Below are 18,546 nucleotides of genomic sequence, written 5' to 3'. Positions count from 1 at the left end.
TAGACGAAAACCAGTATTATATGGTAAGACACATAATCTACAAAAAATAAAAAATATTTCCTGTATACTGTATGCCTAGAATTCCAATTTAACAATCGCGTTACTGAACTCAGAAGATCCATACAGCAGCCAATCCTTTGCACATACAAGGGCCTCGAGTATCATAGGTCTCAAAGAACTCCTGTATCCATCCATCTTCTTGCCTACTGTATCAAATACCGAATCTGGAGCAACAGTAGAAACTGGGATTGCCAAAATATCAGATGCCATTTTGGAAAGAGTTGGGTACTTTAACCTGTTTAATTTCCACCAACCCAAGACATCAAATTCTTGTACACGGGGCAACAAGGATTCCTCGAGATATTGATCCAATTCGGACTTCACCTGCTGGTTGCTAGCGATCTCAGAAATATAGACATCAAAATCGGTAAGCCCATCGCTAGTAGAAATAAGGTTTCCGTCATGAGGCACCTCTATCTTGACACCATTGTCATTCTCTTCTAACACAAAAGTTGGTGGAGGAAGTGACTGCACTACATATTCAAGAAAAAGCTCATGGACACCTTCATCCACCACCTTGATCCAGGTTTCAGCATCCTCACCATAGATCCTGGAAAAGCTGAACTCCACAAGCTTCATTTTGAACCTTGGGTCCATAACTACACCAATTGCCAGAACCAGACTAGTGTCCTTCCAATATTTATCAAACCTTTCTTGCAAAGGTTTGATTAGATTACTAATGAAGGAATCATCAGTCATGCTTGCGTGCATCAGTTCAAGCTGAATTTTCCACACTTCATGGAAGAAGGTATTGGCTGTTGGGTAACTTGCGGCAGTTAAAATGTCAGCAGCATTAAAGAAAAGCTTCAAGTATGTGCAAAGAGTTTCCACTTGCTTCCACTCTTCCATAGAGGGGGCTTCTTTGTAATTTGGATCTGAAGTATCCAAGCAAGAAAATACTTCCTTCAATTCTGAGGCAGCTATCAGCATATGGTAAGTAGTGATCCATTTTGTTTGGTCATCAATGGTTAAACTCTTCATGCTAGGCACCTGAAGCTGTTGTTTAAGCTCAATGAATTTTTCTTCAATATCCTCCGAAGTTATCACATACTTCACACTTTCCCGTACTTTGTTAATGATCTCCCTCATTGACTCTAATGCATCTCGTGCAAGACGACTTAGAACACGGGCATAACAATCTCCAATTAGTAGCTGGCCATTGAGAATAAGTGGATTCTTGATGGAGAGCAGCCCTCTCAAATTCTCTCTAACAGAATCATTGGCAAAAGATTGATCAAGAGTCAGAGCAAATAGCTTGGTGTCTAAACCCCAATCAGTTAGGCAGGCAACAACAGCGTGGTTATATGCAACTTCTGAATCAGGAGATGGTATCATAATAACATTAAGGATGCGTCGATGCAACTTCCAATTGGCATCAATGAAATGTCCAGTAAGGAATACATAACCTATACTTTTATCTGAAGTCCACAAGTCCACGGTAATGCTCACACGCCCAGGACTTCCATTGAGAAGGTTCAGAAGGCTTTGTTTCTCCCGCAAGTAGATACCCACACATTCCCCTTGAATGGCATCCAAGCTAACCATATTAAACTGAGGCTGAAGGGTCCGTACAAAATCAATAAATCCAGAATGTTCCACAATATTAACTGGATATTCATGTAGAATTACCATCTTTGCAATTTCATGGTAGCAACGGTCCTGATCGAATGGGATGCTGGAAACTCCAGGGGTTATTCTATGCCGCTTTTTTGGTGGAGCAGCACCAGCACCAGCACCATCAGTTCCGGAGCCTGGGTTGTATAGAGATAATTGATTGTTCTCCCGATTATGGCGGCTTACAGGGCAGATCCCCAAGGCAATGTGCCGTTTAAGGTGGCTGGTGCCTGCTAGCTTTGAGCCAGTAATGTAGGCAAATGATTTCTTGCATTGCTTACAGCAGGCCCTGGTGCAGCCAGCGTCAACAGTCTCGATTGTGAAGTACTCCCACACAATGGATTTCTTTCTCCTGCGCTTGTTAGATTGTGGATCAGAACTGGGTGGCTCGTTGTTATCAGAAAGGGTATCCATGCCCATTAGGAAGTAGATCCTGCATAAAAAATGAAAAGGCATCATAGATGAGAAAATATGAGATAATGGCAATAAATGGGTCAAAGTTCTACAGTTTCATAACCCAATGACAAAATTTCAACTAGCAATTTGGTCCTTCAATGTTAGAACTGACATACCATATACCAACAAGAATAAAGAAAGGAGTTCCCCCAACTTTGCAAAAACAACCATGCACTCGTTCTTACAATCCTATTGAAACTACTGTATCTAACTTTTATCTCCGTACTGTATTGTGCAATGATGTTGATGAATCAATTCTAGGTACCCCCTTGTCTGGATTGTCCATGGTAAATCATAGGCATTGTTTAGATTACAAGCATATTTCTAGCACTCTTACTGTTGATCCAATTGCAACCAGTTTTTGGCTTTTGTCAGCATTGTGAGTAAACTCTTAACAAATAATTCTTTGTTTTTGTTTCCTCATAGTGCATTTTTGCATTCTCAATGATGTTAGAAGGATTTGCAGTCCATGTTGAAATTCCATTTTCTCTGTGATTAATATCATCCCTAAAAGGAAAAGAAATAGTTAGATCTCATAATTTACTATCAATTGTTCAATATTTCCTTTTGGAGGACAGATTTTCACATTTAAATTTTGAGTTAGATTTATTTCCTCTTGGGGGACAAATTTTCGCATGTAAATTTTGTGTTAGATATACTAATACCCTACTCCATCCCATCTGGAAGTCTTTGGTTCAAACTCTTTGATACGGGGAAAAAGATTCCAAATTTTTGAATTTATTCAGTTCTTTCTCCACCAGTATCGTAATTGGAATAGACTTTACCCCAAACCCAAAGAGTCGAGAGTAGTATTTCTTGCTACCTTACTGTATTATATTGTCATTCTTAAAAAAGGAAAAAAAGCAGTGCAAGATGACCATTTCTATCCGTTTCATGTAAAGCGCAGCTCTTACAGCTTTATCCTACCAGTCCAGAAAGTGATGAAAGTCGTAAATTTTACAATAGCATAATGAGAAATCGCACCCTAGGTGATAATTTCCAAGTTAAACAAATTGATATCTAAATAAACCCAGATTAAACAATAAAACAGTATTTCAAATAGAAAAGTCTGTTCTAGATTACGACACATTCAGAAGAAGGCACCAATTAAACCAAATAAACCTCCTATGCCAACATTAATCTCTAAATACAACAAATAGGATCCTGGCTGTTGCTCACAATGAGACGGTGATACGAACAATAAAAACTCCACAACGCAGAGACAGAATAAACCGAGGAACAATCCACGGCGAAGAAGAAAAACAAACCGACATTCACATACGAAAATACGACCGTAAACACATACACCGTAACCGAAATTGTTCTTACCTCCGATCACAGATCTCAGGCTCTACACCTCCGACTTTTTCCCCCCTTATAATATTTTATTATTTGAATTTTGGTCCGAGAGAAGGAAGAAGAAGAAGAAGAAGAAGAAGAAGAAGTTGGGCTTGAACGAAACCCTAAATGGACTTCTAGGGCTAGCGGCGGCTCTGAGCTTTAGAGGTCCAATTATCAGGAAGGTGAATATATATTGGTATTGATGGACCCGAGCCCACGCCCACTCCTTATTCTACTTGAATCTGGACCGTTCAATTTTACAACACCGCAATCTCTGCCAAATCATGTCATTTTTTATATTTAAATAATAGTAATCATATTAATATTTAATGCCCATTAAATATAAATAAAACATTTTTAATTATTTTCCACCTCAATACCCATATTTTCGAAAAAGGACTGTAGTAAAAGAATTGGGCTTTTCTTTATTTTTAACATAATTTCATAAACTCATTCTCCAATAATTTTTATTTATTATATTTTCTATAAAAATATATTTCTAAAATATAAAATTGCCTTTTCTTTCTTCTTTTTTTTTTAGAACCCTTCTTTAGGTGCAATGTCTATTGATTAATTTACAATTTAACGACGCTCTATTTTATATTGTGTATTATATTAATATAAATATATTGATATTTTATAGTGTATTATATTAATATTAATATTAATATATAAAATATCAATACAGAATCTATTGAAATGGAGTGTCCAACCCCCCTTAACCCTTTTGCCTACCAATTAATGCAACAATAAAGTTTTTTTTTTTTTTTTGAATTTAATATTTATAAGTGCATCCTGAGAAATTTACAAAAAGAAAACAAAAATCCTAAATGCTCAATCAAACTTGAAAGGGTGTTATAAGAGAAGCTCATTCTAGTTGGTCTGTTCAGAAAATCACCCTTTCTCAATTCAAATTACAATACAATACAAAACAAAAAATAAGTTTCCTGTGAAACCCTAAACCCCCAAATTCTGAGTGATCAAAATTCAAAGTGAAAACTGGCATAATCTACAGTTTGGGGTACTATAGGACTACTTATCTCCACCTCCTAACATGCCCATCATGTCTTTGGTAGCACCCATTTGCTTCATCAAGCTTTGCAAGCCGCCCATGCCACCAATCTGCTTCAGCATCTGCGGGGGAAGGACTTTGCTCATATGCTGTGCGTTCATGTTGCGGGACAATGCGCTCATCTCTCCCTTTTTAGGAATCTTAAGCCCTCTCATCTTGCTCCAGATCTTCGCTAGTCGCTTGTACTCTTCAAGCATCTCCATCACCTCTCTAACGTGCCGGCCAGACCCCCTTGCTATCCGCATGATCCGCGATTCGGTCATCAGCTTTGGGTTCGAACTATCCAACTCTGTAACCACCAAGTAACAGAAGAATCACATTTCGTAATGAGCTAGCTAAAAATGTCATCTTCCAGTCGGAGTACCAGATCCAATTTAAATTAGACCCCCCAAAGACTACCTTCTTCTTTTTTAAAAAGAAAAAAAAAAAAAAAAAAAGACTACCTTCTTCTCACAGCCAAAGAACAAACGTACCAGAAGAAAGATCATCAAAAAGTGCCGCTTACCTTCATTAGTCATAGAGTCCATCATAGTCATGTAACGTTTGATCTTTGCCTGGCTTTCCTTTTCACGACCTTTTTGCACTACCTCTGAACCAATTCCTGGAAGCATTGACATAACCTACAAGGACATTTACAACTAGTGCTGTGATAAAAACCCTAGCACGTGGGTCTTTTTTTGGTGGGTTGTTTTCCTATAATGATTATGTTTGTGAATACTTTTGAAAAAGAAAGCAAGTAATTCCCACATAACAAGGCATTTGTCAAGTTTTACTAGCAATTAGAAGCACCTCAGGAAGACTTCACATTGCTTTGAACATGATGATCAAGAACATTTTCGATCAAGCTTCCATGAAGCAATATATTTAACCAACCTGACCAATAGGTCCCATTTTGAGTATGTTCTGGAATTGCTCATACATAATCCTCAAGGTGAAGTTTCCTTCTGAAAGTTTTTGCAGAAGCTCAGGCTGTTGATCCATAGGCACAACTTCATGTATTTTGTCCATGAATCCAGACCAGTCGCCCATGCCTGGTTGAAATTCAAGGAAGACATGGTTAAACCATTTGGGGGTGAACGTTCTCATGTACTGAAATATCAAAAGCAATAGCATCAAGACAGTGGCAGGGGCTCACCTAAAAGACGACTAACAAATGGCTTAACATCAAAAATTTCAAACTCGTCCATATGCTCTCCAGTTCCAATAAAGATTACAGGGCTTTTTGTAGCAGCAACTCTGCAATTAGAAAATATCAGTAACAATAATAGCATGCACATGATTTACGACCTCCATGTATTTTGCTAACTTGTCAAAGATGTTCTAATCTGTAACAATACATGAGATGATTTATGACCTCCATGTATTTTGTTAACTTGTCAAAGATGTTCTGAGATGATTTATGACCTCCATGTATTTTGTTAACTTGTCAAAGATGTTCTAATCTGTAACAATACATGAGAACTGAGAAGAAGAAGAAGAAACTAATTTCCAGTTTTACAATTTGCAACACAAAAATCAATTAAGAAAAGACATTATCCAAAAGCAATAACTAAAGCACATTTGTGCTTGTGAGGACCAATTTCTCAAGAACTTGCACAAATACAGAAGAAAAAAAAAGGGAAAAGAAAAAAAAAAAATAGTGAAACCAATTGAACTCAAAATAAACAATTCAAAAAACTACAGGATAGGAGATTTTATGCTTGATGAATCAACTCTTTGCTAGGTTTTACATCATCTGCTTCGAGTAAACTCTCTAGAATAATGGCTATGTAACTTTAGTCCATTCTGAACACTATAAGATTTGTTCTTCATGGTTTTCTTTATATAATTTGAATAAATTAAACATAATATTCAACCCCGGATGTCTATTCAATAATGAATTTTGAAAATATCAGACACAAGCACGGCTACAAATTTGGATAAGGAAACGAACATCAATACAGGCAAAGGATATAACCAGCTGAGAGAAGATAAGGATAGGATGCAACAAAGGTTAATATTTTTTATGTTTTCTATTACCAATGTTTATGAACATAATAACCAAACAGTACTAAATATAAAAACACATAAAAAACCACTAGACCAATATAAATATGCCATTAAATGCATAATAATAATAGTATAAACATCGTTTCACATACCAAAAAAAAAAGTAACTATTATTATTAGAGAGTTAATTAGCTTAATATGTGTTTTTCATCCATTACTCCAAAACATATGGTAATTGAATTTTTTACCTCAAACAAAGTTATTAAAACAGTACTAAAAACCTTGATGTCCTTGCCATATCCAAGTCAAGGTGTACATTCATGTCCAAAAACAACAACAATAAAGAAGGTGCAACATTTAACGTGTTTGATACATATCCCAACAATGTCTTGTACATATCCATGTCAAATACATGTCAAACGCCATTATGGCACCCAAATTCAAGCATCTATACTTTCAATAGTAAAGGTTTTGATGTCGTTACACATATGGTCATGGATGAAATGGAATTGTAAAAATAGATGAAGATCAACATTGATAAGATTAGGCGTGCTGAAATTTAACATGGTTAATGGGAATGTCCAATTGGCCAGAGATGAGAAAGTAACATCATCAATCCATGATTCATTTTTGGGATAATTAGCTTTAATCCCTTGTAATTTGGACAAGACAAAAAAATCCATTACTCCATTGTACTTCAAAAGTCAACTTGGTTCTTTTGTACTTTGAACTTAAGTAAAACATATTAACAAGCCTATTGGATTTAACAGCATGCATGTTTTACAAACCTGAGTGGATCCCGAGTCTACTCTTTTTGTGGCTTTGCCAAAATTGGCATCTGTTAACTTTACACTTTAAACCAAAATAAGGAGATTATGTGTTTCTCAACTACATAAGTTTAAAAGATAATTATCACTTTACTTGTAGCTTATAATTAAGGCAACATAGTGTAGTTTAAACAAGTTACACGATGCTATTTTTCCTTTCAAGTCTACACACGCCAAATGCACCCAATAATCAGATTGATTGTTACCTTTTCACATTGCTAAAATATATTCACTCATAAATTTTGTATCACTTCATCCCTCACAAAACACTTAACATAAGAAACTTAAATATTGTAGATCTTTGATGACCTCAAATTAATTTGAAAGAAAGTTCAAGGGGCGGCCTTGTATTTATCCAAAACTGCAAAGTGGTGTGAAGATGAGTTGACAAGACAGATAGGCTACTAGTACATCATATCAAGCCTTAATCTCACTAGGTGGGATCAGCTACATGAATTTTATTTAACTTGCCAATCATAATAAACCCGGTAATACTATATAGAATTTTGCCCCACTCAAAACTAAAAGACAAATCTATATAGTGAGTCAACAGCAGATATCGTAAGATAAAAAAGAGTGCAAAACAATCAAAACCATATCACATTCATGTTTCACATAGTTTATATGAAAATCAAGTACAACTTCTACAACCAACTATTCACCAAAACAACAAAGCTATTTGGTCAAGATCAAAATTTCAGGAAGCAAATGTCGAGCTTTAGCAACAAGAAGATTATTGTATGATAACCTTTTTGAGTAAGAAAGTAGAGAAAACCACAAGAAACTTACGCACTCAAAGCACCACCACCCTTTGCATGACCATCCATTTTAGTAATAATCACAGCGCCAACTGCAACACTCTGCTTGAATGCTTGAGCTTGATCAAATGCAGCTTGACCAATACTGCTGTCCATCACAAATATCACAAGATCTGGTTTCTGGAAGATTAAAACAAATTATTAGTGACCCTAATCAACACCAACATGGTGATTCAGCAGTTCAGTGCACCAAAAAGATACCGTTGCTTCAGAAACTTGACGCATTTCTTCAAAGAGAGCAGCTTCCTGCTTGTGGCGTCCACTAGTATCAACAATTATAAGATCACAATTTTCCTTCTTGAATCTTTCTACCCCTTCAACTGCAATCTTGACTGGATCTGACTCCGTGTAGCTGTCAATGAACAGCACATAATAGAATGAGCTATCAGCAGTTACTTCATCATCAAAATTAAGATAGCCAACATCTGAAGTTTAAACACTAGATTTTTTAGTCCCACATATATCTTTATAGATGGATTCAGATATGCTAAAAGGAAATCCATCAAAGTAGCTGCATGTCCATTTCAAAATACTTACAATATAGAAATGAATGGTTATGGATTGGTCTCTCAGACATAAACACATGCTAAGCTGAAGCAAAAAAGGTAATTCAACACCAGTCTTTTCATTAGGGCTGTTCACAGAATTAGTTACGTAAGTATTATTGCAAGCCAAACATGTTTGGCACACTGATGCAGATTTAAGTCATTAGGAATCAATAGCTCCCATTCTGTGACTTGAGGTCACAGAAATTATCTAGGTTTTCCTTTTTCTTACTATATTTTTACAGAGATGATTGTTAGAATCTACGTTCTGCACCATAAGAGCCATTTGCAACACTTCTTAACATAATCAACACATTATATCAACCTTCTAAAATCACATTCGATGAATTATAACCAATAAGTTACAAAAGCAGTACCTTCCATAAAAAGGAATTTTAGCTTTAGTAGCATTCTGCTTCAACTGATCAAAGGCACCAGCTCTGAATGTATCCGCACAAACCAGAGCCGGTTTCCACCCCTTCTTCTGGTGATAATATGCATATTTTGTACATGTTGTAGTTTTCCCAGACCCTGATTTCACAAATAGATAAATGTGCACTTTTAGTTCACTTGTCAGATGTGAAGACAAATCCGCACCTAATGAATGAGATATGTCTCTTATATAGCCCAAAATATGTAACTCTGAGATAAGAGAAAGATTATTGAGGTCATAGACATCCCAGCTTGCACAACATAAAATTCATTATCTAGGTAGTAAGATAGTCAACATAATACACAATAAAATAATCAAAAACCAGTATACATATGAGGAAAACAAGATACCTTGCAAACCGACAAACATGATTACACTTGCTTTCCCTTTCTTTGGTGTGAAAGTAGGTTTCCCAGGATCCAACATTTTGCAGAGCTCGTTGAAAATAGCCTAGAAGCAAAGAAACCCACTTACCACAGAATGACAAAACAACAACAAATAAAGAAGAACCCAAATTATGATCTAACAATTCCCAAAATAGAAAAGGAACAAAACAAGAAAGGCTAAGATCCTAGGTAAGAATAAACTTCCTAAACTAAACACCAGCATCATCATAAAAATAGGAAAACATTATCACAAACTTCATTGGTGTCATGACCCAAGGAATAATAGAAGGATATCATTATAATAGAGTTGCAATGGTTTGTTAGAATATTTTTACAAATTGTTAGAAGCACATGGGTGCTGTTAGGATGCTGTTAGGAATCAGTTAACAGCTAGCTAAGGCCAATATAAAGGCTACTCGTAAGAGATTGGGGACCATGCTTGAATTGAATGAATGAAACTCTGATTCTCTCTCTAAGATTTCTCTCCATTCTCCCTCTCGTTTCTCTCTAATTCCTCTCCCTCTTTCTACTGATTTCCCCCTTCAATTCTGATTTCTCCCCTAATTCCTATCCAATGTTCTGTTCTTGATTCTATTCCATCTGATCATTTTGATTGTCAATCCAATCCTAGGCTAAACCTTAGGTACATGACAATTGGTGTGTCATGAACCTAGGGTTCATAACGGGGCTGGATTGGCAATCGGAAGAATCCGATTGAGTAGAACTAAGAACAGAAAGTTTAGAGGGATATTTGGACAGAAATGGGGGAAGGATGTAGAGAGAAATGAGGGAGAGAAGTAGAGAGAAAATGAGAGAGAATCAGATATTCATTTAATCAATTCAAGCATAATCCCTTCCTACAGTTGAGGCAATATATATAGCCTCACTTAGCTATCAAACAAAGCTCTCTAACCAACTAAGCTACAAGACAAAAAGGGAAAATAACAGAATAACACCCATGTACTATAACCGAATTACAAAAATACCCCTTAACTGTAATTGTAACTCAATTACAGCTTTACCCCTATAATACCCAAGGTCGTGACAATTTCCCCCCCTTGAAATGTTTCTTGTCCTCAAGAAACTTATTACCACCTAGCCGTTGCTTCTTTATCCAATGCCCATCTTCACCCAGCGGTTTCTTCTTCGCTTTTCCTTCTTCTTATCTTGTTTTTCCCTTTTCTTTTGCCTTCTCTTTTCTTTCTCCTCAGCAGCAACAATATTATGTCTTGTTGCCACACCAATTTCAGCCATCTGCCTCTTCCTTAGTGCCGTTAAAAATGGTTCCACATGTGCCGTCAGCCCTACAACCCCATCCTCCAACTCTTCTTGCTGCAATGTTACCTTTGCTTTGTCTTGTGTGCTCATGCCAATGACATACATGTGAGACATTCCAAGCAAGGTGTTCGGTGCAATCCTTTGTTCCTGCTCTTTAGGCTCCTTATTCTGCTGTTTCAAGAGATCAATGGCATCAGGAGTCTCAGCTCTAGTGGCAGTGCTTGAGAAGTTGCCAACTGATTGAGTGACATCCTCCACTTCCTCCTCCCCAATCTCTTCTTTCATATATACTCCTCAGCCCTCTCCATAGCCAAGACCAAAGGAGTAGTATGTTTAGACCCTTTCATATCTTCAATAGGGGCCTCTTGCAGTGGAAATTCTTTTACTTGTTGGTAGCTGGAGTACACCAAGGATTTACTTTCAGCAAGGCTATCCTCATTCGGCTGCTCCACTTTAAGGAATTCCTCCTTGTTAAAACTCCCACGATAATCATCAAAGTATTCGATAGGAAAGTTGTAATGATACTTCTTGATTAGTATCATTGCAAACTCTTGTAGCTTCTCGTGGAACATACGGCCAAATTCCTCGCATTGTTCATGAATCCCACTGCTTGTTCCTTTGTCCCTTCGGCTAGACTCATTCTCAAACTTCTTTCCCCATGTTTGATTCTTCCGGCTACACTACTGCTTATCCTTGTTGCTGTCAACTGAAAATGCAGCCTTCTTTGGCTGCCATTGAAGATCCATTACAGCTGAAAATGAAGCATTCATCTGCTGCAATTGAGGCTCCAATGGTCTCCTACGTGCACTGCGCCCCTTAGCTTACTAGCAGCCTAGGATTTGATTGGAATTACCACCTGAAATTATTGCATCGGCTTGCTGACCCAACACTGCCCAACCTCAGAAAAATAGCCGCAATCAACCCACTCTTCCACTTCACAACTGTCGCCTCTGCAATTGATCCAATAAGTGGCCAATTGCAGCCATTGTTCTGCTTCCAGGTCAGGTTTATTGTAGCAGCGGAAGAAGCCGCACAATTACAGCAACTTGATCGGCCTCTAGAGTCACCCAGGGCTATCTAATCTCCTGACTCGCCTGCTGCAATGATTCCCTATACTTGCTGGACTCGGCTAGGCTCGAATCTTCCTTACCTTCCACATTCGGCCTCAGCTATCAACCCAAGCTCAATCTCTGTTAGGAAATTGCTCAATGGGTAGTTTCGATCGTGGTAGTGATCCTCCGATGGCTTGGAATCAGCTGACCCATGTCTCCATTCTTAATTAACCCTCCTTCGTGATTGAGTCCTGCCCAACTCGACCGGTCTGTAATTTCGATCGATGAGACGTCCACCCAAACTGTGCGATTCACCGAAAGGCTGCCTCGGCTGATGACAACAATTGATACGACCACAACACCAAATCCTTCCTCTATTTCGATCGCTAATCTCTACCCGCAATGGGTACTACCGCAACACCACGCCCACTCCAATTTGCAGTCACTTCTGATTCCAAAATCACCAGACTCACTGTCTAATTCGCCTTCAGTTCTGAGCCGAGTCGCCTTGCTCTTTCTCTCGATTGAATCATTCTTCGCCCTGCAATTGATTGCCGACACTGTTCAATTCGTCGAACTCACCGAACCTTGCTCGATCGATTTCACAGAGTCTCGTCTTCTTACTCGCCCAATCACCGTCAGACTTCACCTTAAACCTCTACCCGATCGATTTCACAGAGAGTCACATATTCCTACTCGCCCAATCACCGTCATTGGTTCCAGAATTCACTCATCTTCGCCTCGACCTAAATTTGCTAACTCTGCTTTAGCGACTCTGATATGGCTTGAGAAGTTGCATGCATTCACTTTGGAAACCACCTTCCGGAATCGTCCAGATCCAATTCAACAGCTAAGGACTGCCGCTCAGTTGTAGTCGAACTAATCAAAATCTTAGGACGGGCTCTGTTGCGGTCTCTGAGGATTCGATCGACTCTGTTGGAGCTCCCTATATGAGTTCGATCAATTCTATTGAGCTCCTCAAGAGTTCGTTGGAACCACCCGAAGTCTTTGCTCTATCGATTCCACCGAGAGTCGTCAGAATCAATTGCTACCAATTGCAGGAATTATAGCCAAGGAACGTTCGGCTCTAATACCACCACTTGTCATGAACCTAGGGTTTAGTCTAGGGTTGGAATGATAATCAGAAGGAACTGATGAAGAGAATCAAGAACATAATATTTGAGAGGAAGAAATTGATAGAAATGGGGGGAAGAAATCAGTAGAAGGGAGAGAGTAATAGAGAGAAACGGAAGGGAGATTTAGAGAGAAATGTAGAAAGGAAAATCAGATATTCAATATCAATTTTCAGCATAATCCCTTCTGACAGCTGAGGCAATATATATAGCCTCACTTAGCTATCAAACAAAGCTCTCTAACCAACTAAACTACAAGACAAAAAGGAAAAATAACAAAATAACAACACCTATGTGTTGTAACCGAATTACAAAAATACCCCCTAACTGTAATTGTAACTCAATTACAGCTTTACCCCTATAATACCCAAGGTCGTGACATGGTGCTTCTCCACTTCCCATAGTTAAGTGCATCTCTTACCAAGGGCAACATCCAACACTTTTAGAATAAAGTCATACTCAGGACATGTCTTCAAATTTCCAAAAAGAGACATCATAACAAGGCAAAGTAATGTATGCTTATGGACACTTTTTATATTATTGATGCGGTCACCAATCAAGACTCGGCCCAAGTTCGACCGAACGAAACCGGAACAGTATCACCGGAATAGTAGCGCCGGAACAATATTTTAATACTTCTTAAGTTTTAGAATTCTACTTGATTTAGGATTCTATTTCATGTTTCTACTTGATTTAGGATTCTACTTCATGTTTCTACTTGATTTAGAATTCTACTTCATGTTTGATTAGGGTTTTATTTTTATTACGATTCTAGTTAACTTTTACTTATGATTTATTTCTATTAGTATTCTAGTTGAATTTTGTTTACAAATATTAGATGGATTTAGATTAGCCAAATACTATAAATATGCCTAGGATCTAGAGTTTGTAATTAAGTTTTTCTCAATCAAATTTCAGCAACCTATTTGGGTTTCTTAGCAAAACAATCTTGTTTTGCGTCTTCTTGAAAGCCAAGCTTCGGCCATTGAAGTTTATTCTTTCAAGAGTTTATTTTGGTGTGTTTTCTTCACACTCGCGCTACACGCCGCGTCAGGTGGTATCAGAGCAGTTCATCAACCAATCAAATGGCCAATCTTGAAGGTAACAGTAGCAACGAACCTCGTGACGATGATCAGGAGTTGCCTGCGGTTTGGAGAGCAATCGAAGAACAACGAGAAATAACTCGTACAATGGAGCAGCAATTGAAGCAAATCCGCAACCAATTGGGCATTTTACAACGAGTTAAGGATAATCGGAACCGGACTAATGGCGTGAATCAAGCCGGCTACGTTAAACTAGGAAGACCAACCATTAATCATGTCCTCATAAATCCTAGAAGACCAATGATGGATGATAGCGACGATGAGGATGATCTTGGTCGTATGATAACCAACCCTAGTGGTAAAGGGGTTAGGATGAATGCGCAGCAACACAACCATTGAGGAAACGATGAGTATAAACTAAAGAATGGTTTTTCGATGAGTTTGGAGCTTGATTTTGAAGATTATGTTATCCCAGCAACCTCAACGTTTGCAAACTCATGTCTAATTTATGCTGCTAACATGACAGAAACTCCAAGGTTATTGACTCATACCAAGGTATTTTCCAGTCCCGAGGGCTCAGGCATTGCTTCACAATCCAAGGATGGTGGTGTTTCTTCTGATCGGCTTGCGACTGTAAAGGAGATGGAGGTCATGGTAGCAAATTCTTCTACAGTTTATTCAAGCTCTAGCATGGTTGAATCGAAGGCAATAGGAACATATTCACCTTTGCAATTGAAAAAACAAGATGGTCACATGGGTCTCTTTGTGGATAGGAGTGTTGGATCTCCCAGGCTAGTTAACTCAAATAGTGCAACTGCTTTTGATATTAATCTGAAATTAGATTCTGAAACTAAGAATGTTGTAACAGCTGCTGCTATAGCTGATCAAGTGCTTACATCAAAGGAGGATTCAAGCATCAATATTTAAAGTGATGGAGAGACTACTGGTAGTCATGGAATAAGCCTTTATTCAAAACAGTTGCAAAAGAATGCTTCTTCAGGCAAGAAAAATCTACTTATGAATTCAAAAGCTGATGAGGAATCAAAATCAAGAAAGCTAATAAGAGGAGGACATGTGATAAGATCTACCAAATTAGAGAAGCGCTCAAGATGGAATGTTCAACATCCTCAATCTAACAGTAATAATACAGTGGAGGTAGAGGGTAACAAACATGGCAATGGTTGGACCCATGCCAATGCAAATATGGCTAAGAAGGGAAGGAATGTCTTTGCTCATGTTCCCTTAGCATACAAGTTCAAGCGGTTCAGGAAGATGTCAAACAAAAGTTGCACAAATTAGAAGTACAAGGCGACAGCTGACAAGCATAGGAAGCACAAGGTATTTGAGATTGGAGATGAAGTCATGATATTCTTGAAGAAGGAACGGATTCCAGTAGAAAAATAGAACAAGTTCAAACCAAAGAAGTATGGTCCTTACAAGATTCCAAAGAAGACCAATGGCAATGCTTATGTTGTGGATTTGCCTAATCATATGGGTATTTCTAAACATTCAATGTGGCTAATCTCTCTTTGTACTTGCCAAACATGGATTTGTCCTACCCGGATCAAAATTCGAGGTCGAATTTTTTCTCAAGTGGAGGTGAATGATGCGGTCACCAATCAAGACTCAGCCCAAGTCTGACCCAACCAAACCAGAACAGTATCACCGGAATAGTAGTGCCGGAATAATATTTTAATACTTCTTAAGTTTTAGAATTCTACTTGATTTAGGATTCTACTTCATGTTTCTACTTGATTTAAAATTCTACTTCATGTTTCTACTTGATTTAAAATTCAACTTTATGTTTGATTAGGATTTTATTTTTATTAGGATTCTAGTTAATTTTTACTTATGATTTATTTCTATTAAGATTCTAGTTGGATTTTATTTACAAATATTAGATGGATTTGGATTAACCAAATAGTATAAATATGCCTAAGATCTAGAGTTTGTAATCAAGTTTTTCTCAATCAAATTTCAGCAACCTATTTGAGTTTCTTAGCAAAACAGTCTTGTTTTTGCGTCTTCTTGAAAGCCAAACTTCGGCCATTGAAGTTTATTCTTTCAAGAGTTTATTTTGGTGTGTTTTTTTCACACTCGCGCTACACACTGCGTCAATTATGCATTGATTAAAACTATAAATTCCAACTTTGCATTTACAGTTTTATACAATTTTTGTTATACAACATATGTATATATATTAAAACATGCAGTGTGGTTAATAATCATGTGTTCCTCTTACTTTTCCAGGATTCTCCACAACAAATTTTCAGATTTACCTAGTCAGTTTGTCTAGGTTGTCCGGTTGTGTCATATTCCTGTCCCATTACAACGTAACAATAGATAAGTCATATCCTGACCCCAATCCAGAAATCCATAGGAACAGCATAAAAAGCACAAGAAGGCAAAATTAGACCAAAAAACAGGAGCCAAAACTTCATATGCATGCTTCTTTCACTTCTAGATAACATCTCCAATCTAAATCATTTACAAGTAAGTTCATTCCAAACATTAATCATCAATAAGTGAAGTTTTTTCTATTTCTGAATTTCCAACAACAAAATTAGGTTACTGTAGTAAAAAACTAGAATAAAAGAGTCATTATACTAGCGAGGTTCTGACCTAGAAGGTTCAGAAAATAGATCAAATTATTTGGCAGTGTCATATCGAAAAAACGGAAATGAGTTAAGAGAACATCTTGCTTTAGAATTTAGGAGCGACCTAGATTCCAGTTTCTAGTTCGAATTACAGCCAGTTGAAGGATTCTAATTCCACCGTTTTACAAATTCCAGTTTTGTTTTCCGTTTTTTCCAGGGGGAAGAAAAACATGAATCACGAATTCACAGCGTCCACTTTTTCATAGTTGCAGCAACAAGCTCTTCAAAAACGGCCATAGGGTTTAATCACGATGATTACCTGCTGGATGATCTTACGCTTGTTATGGCCGGCAGCGAGATCGTCGAGATTGACGATCTTCTTGATATTGGTCTGCATGTCGCGGACGAGCTTGAATTGAACATCAGCCTGAAGAAGAGCCCGAGTGATTTCATTGAGGCATTCATTCAGAACCTTCTCATCGATGATTGTCGCATTGCTCATCTGCTGCAGAGCACGGGATATGCTCCCTCCTAACTGGGCCAACATCTTGACCGATCCTCACAACACCAGCAATCCAATCAACAATCGAAAATCTGAGTGGAGAAAGAATTCAAAGCGGTAGATAAATCCAGAACAGACTGATTGATCGATCGGGGGCTATACGATCTTGGGATCGGTTGCTGCAGCTGTGCCAATAACCTAGGGCTCCAATTGGGGAGACGACGGATATCTCTGCCCCCTTTCGTAAGGCTCTGTTTGGGAAGGGGGTTTAATGAAATGCCGTGAAATAGAATGGTAGGGAATATAAAATTGGAGGGAATATAATTTTTTCTTTTTTAAGTGAAATAAATTAAAATAAAAACAGAATTATGATTTATTGTCCAGAGATTGCAAGCAAATATGGATAGGGGTGTAAGAAATTTGGTAATTAGATCTAATTAAAAATATCAGTTTGGTTAAAGTTGAATTATTTCAATCTCTTAGGATAGTGTAGATGGTTCACTACACATGTTCGAAAACTTAAATTATTTCAACATTGTTGGTTTGAGTTTATCTTTGTGTGGATTATAATAATTTATGTTTATTTAAAAGGTTAAATCTTTTAGAGTGTGAGGTTGTGACTCACCTATCCACACATTTTGGATTGAGGCGAGGTGAACTCTAAACTTTAGAGGAGAGTAAGATGTGTCGGGATGAAGCCTGACTGTGTGATAGGAACTCTTCAAATTTTTTACAATAAAAATAATTAAATTATCTCTAGAGTAATAATGTGCATATCTATCTATATTTATATATATATATATATATATATCTATTTATATTATTATACAAGTAAATAAGATATTGCGGTATTATGAACACATATTAATAAATTAATTTTTCAAAATACCATTTATATTTTTATTTAAAAAACTGTGATCTAATTTTTCAATAAGTATTTAATTTTGCCACTTTGGTAATTTTAGCATTTATTTAAAATTTAATTTAAAAAAAATAGATCACAGTTATCAATTATTACCTAATAAATTTTTATTTAAATATTTTATTTTTTATTTACATGTGCATAGCACGACCTTCACTTAGTGAAAGCGAGTACGCATACACACATATATTTTAAATTTATTTTAAATAAAGATAAAATTAACTGATTGAACTAGTGTGAACTTTATTAGACCGTGTTGATTTGATTTGATCCGATGGTGTAGATAATTATTTCATTTTTTAAATTAAAAATTATTTGGTTCAATCTATACTAATTTTATGCCCCTAAATATAATTTTTACTCAAGAAAGATGAGTACTCATTTTTCTATGATCAAATATATATTTTAACCTATATATTTATATATTTTTTATTTAAACTTTTTATTATTTAAATTACACCTATAAAATATGTAATTT

The 18,546-nt window shown here is 37.0% G+C and overlaps 2 protein-coding genes across 3 annotated transcripts; both read right to left on the bottom strand.

The window, feature by feature from the left end:
* LOC127796213 (zinc finger BED domain-containing protein DAYSLEEPER-like) lies at window positions 1-3,624 on the bottom strand. The gene is made up of 2 exons (XM_052328241.1): window positions 3,460-3,624; window positions 1-2,107 (listed from the first exon to the last, which is right to left on the bottom strand). Exon 2 carries the CDS (start codon window positions 2,092-2,094, stop codon window positions 76-78), a length of 2,019 nt encoding a protein of 672 aa, XP_052184201.1. The 5' UTR covers window positions 2,095-2,107; window positions 3,460-3,624; the 3' UTR covers window positions 1-75.
* A 585-nt stretch (window positions 3,625-4,209) lies between these two features.
* Window positions 4,210-17,423, bottom strand: LOC127797710 (signal recognition particle 54 kDa protein 2). Of its 2 annotated transcripts, none has more exons than XM_052330829.1 (9): window positions 16,964-17,421; window positions 9,506-9,605; window positions 9,100-9,253; window positions 8,379-8,529; window positions 8,149-8,297; window positions 5,679-5,779; window positions 5,417-5,574; window positions 5,049-5,163; window positions 4,210-4,832 (listed from the first exon to the last, which is right to left on the bottom strand). In XM_052330829.1, exons 1-9 carry the CDS (start codon window positions 17,189-17,191, stop codon window positions 4,504-4,506), a joined length of 1,485 nt encoding a protein of 494 aa, XP_052186789.1. In that variant the 5' UTR covers window positions 17,192-17,421; the 3' UTR covers window positions 4,210-4,503. The 2 variants fall into 2 exon arrangements, with proteins under 2 accessions (XP_052186789.1, XP_052186790.1); XM_052330830.1 differs by having other exon boundaries at window positions 4,691-4,942; window positions 4,987-5,163; window positions 16,964-17,423.
* Window positions 17,424-18,546: the final 1,123 nt, after the last annotated feature.

The sequence above is a fragment of the Diospyros lotus genome, chromosome 3 (genome assembly GCF_014633365.1).
Source record: "Diospyros lotus cultivar Yz01 chromosome 3, ASM1463336v1, whole genome shotgun sequence".
Lineage (NCBI taxonomy): Eukaryota > Viridiplantae > Streptophyta > Magnoliopsida > Ericales > Ebenaceae > Diospyros > Diospyros lotus.
The sequence above is the reverse complement of the archived record's forward strand: the minus strand, read 5'-3'. Positions and strand labels throughout refer to the sequence as shown.

Excerpts from the sequence above, each read along its gene's own strand:
- LOC127796213 (XM_052328241.1), bottom strand. The coding sequence starts at position 2,094 with ATGGGCATGGATACCCTTTCTGATAACAACGAGCCACCCAGTTCTGAT.
- LOC127797710 (XM_052330829.1), bottom strand. The coding sequence starts at position 17,191 with ATGTTGGCCCAGTTAGGAGGGAGCATATCCCGTGCTCTGCAGCAGATG. Across the intron at positions 9,606-16,963 it reads AGCGTAAGATCATCCAGCAG|GCTATTTTCAACGAGCTCTG; the intron begins GTAATCATCGTG and ends CTTTGCTTCTAG. Across the intron at positions 8,298-8,378 it reads GTCAAGTTTCTGAAGCAACG|AAACCAGATCTTGTGATATT; the intron begins GTATCTTTTTGG and ends TTAATCTTCCAG.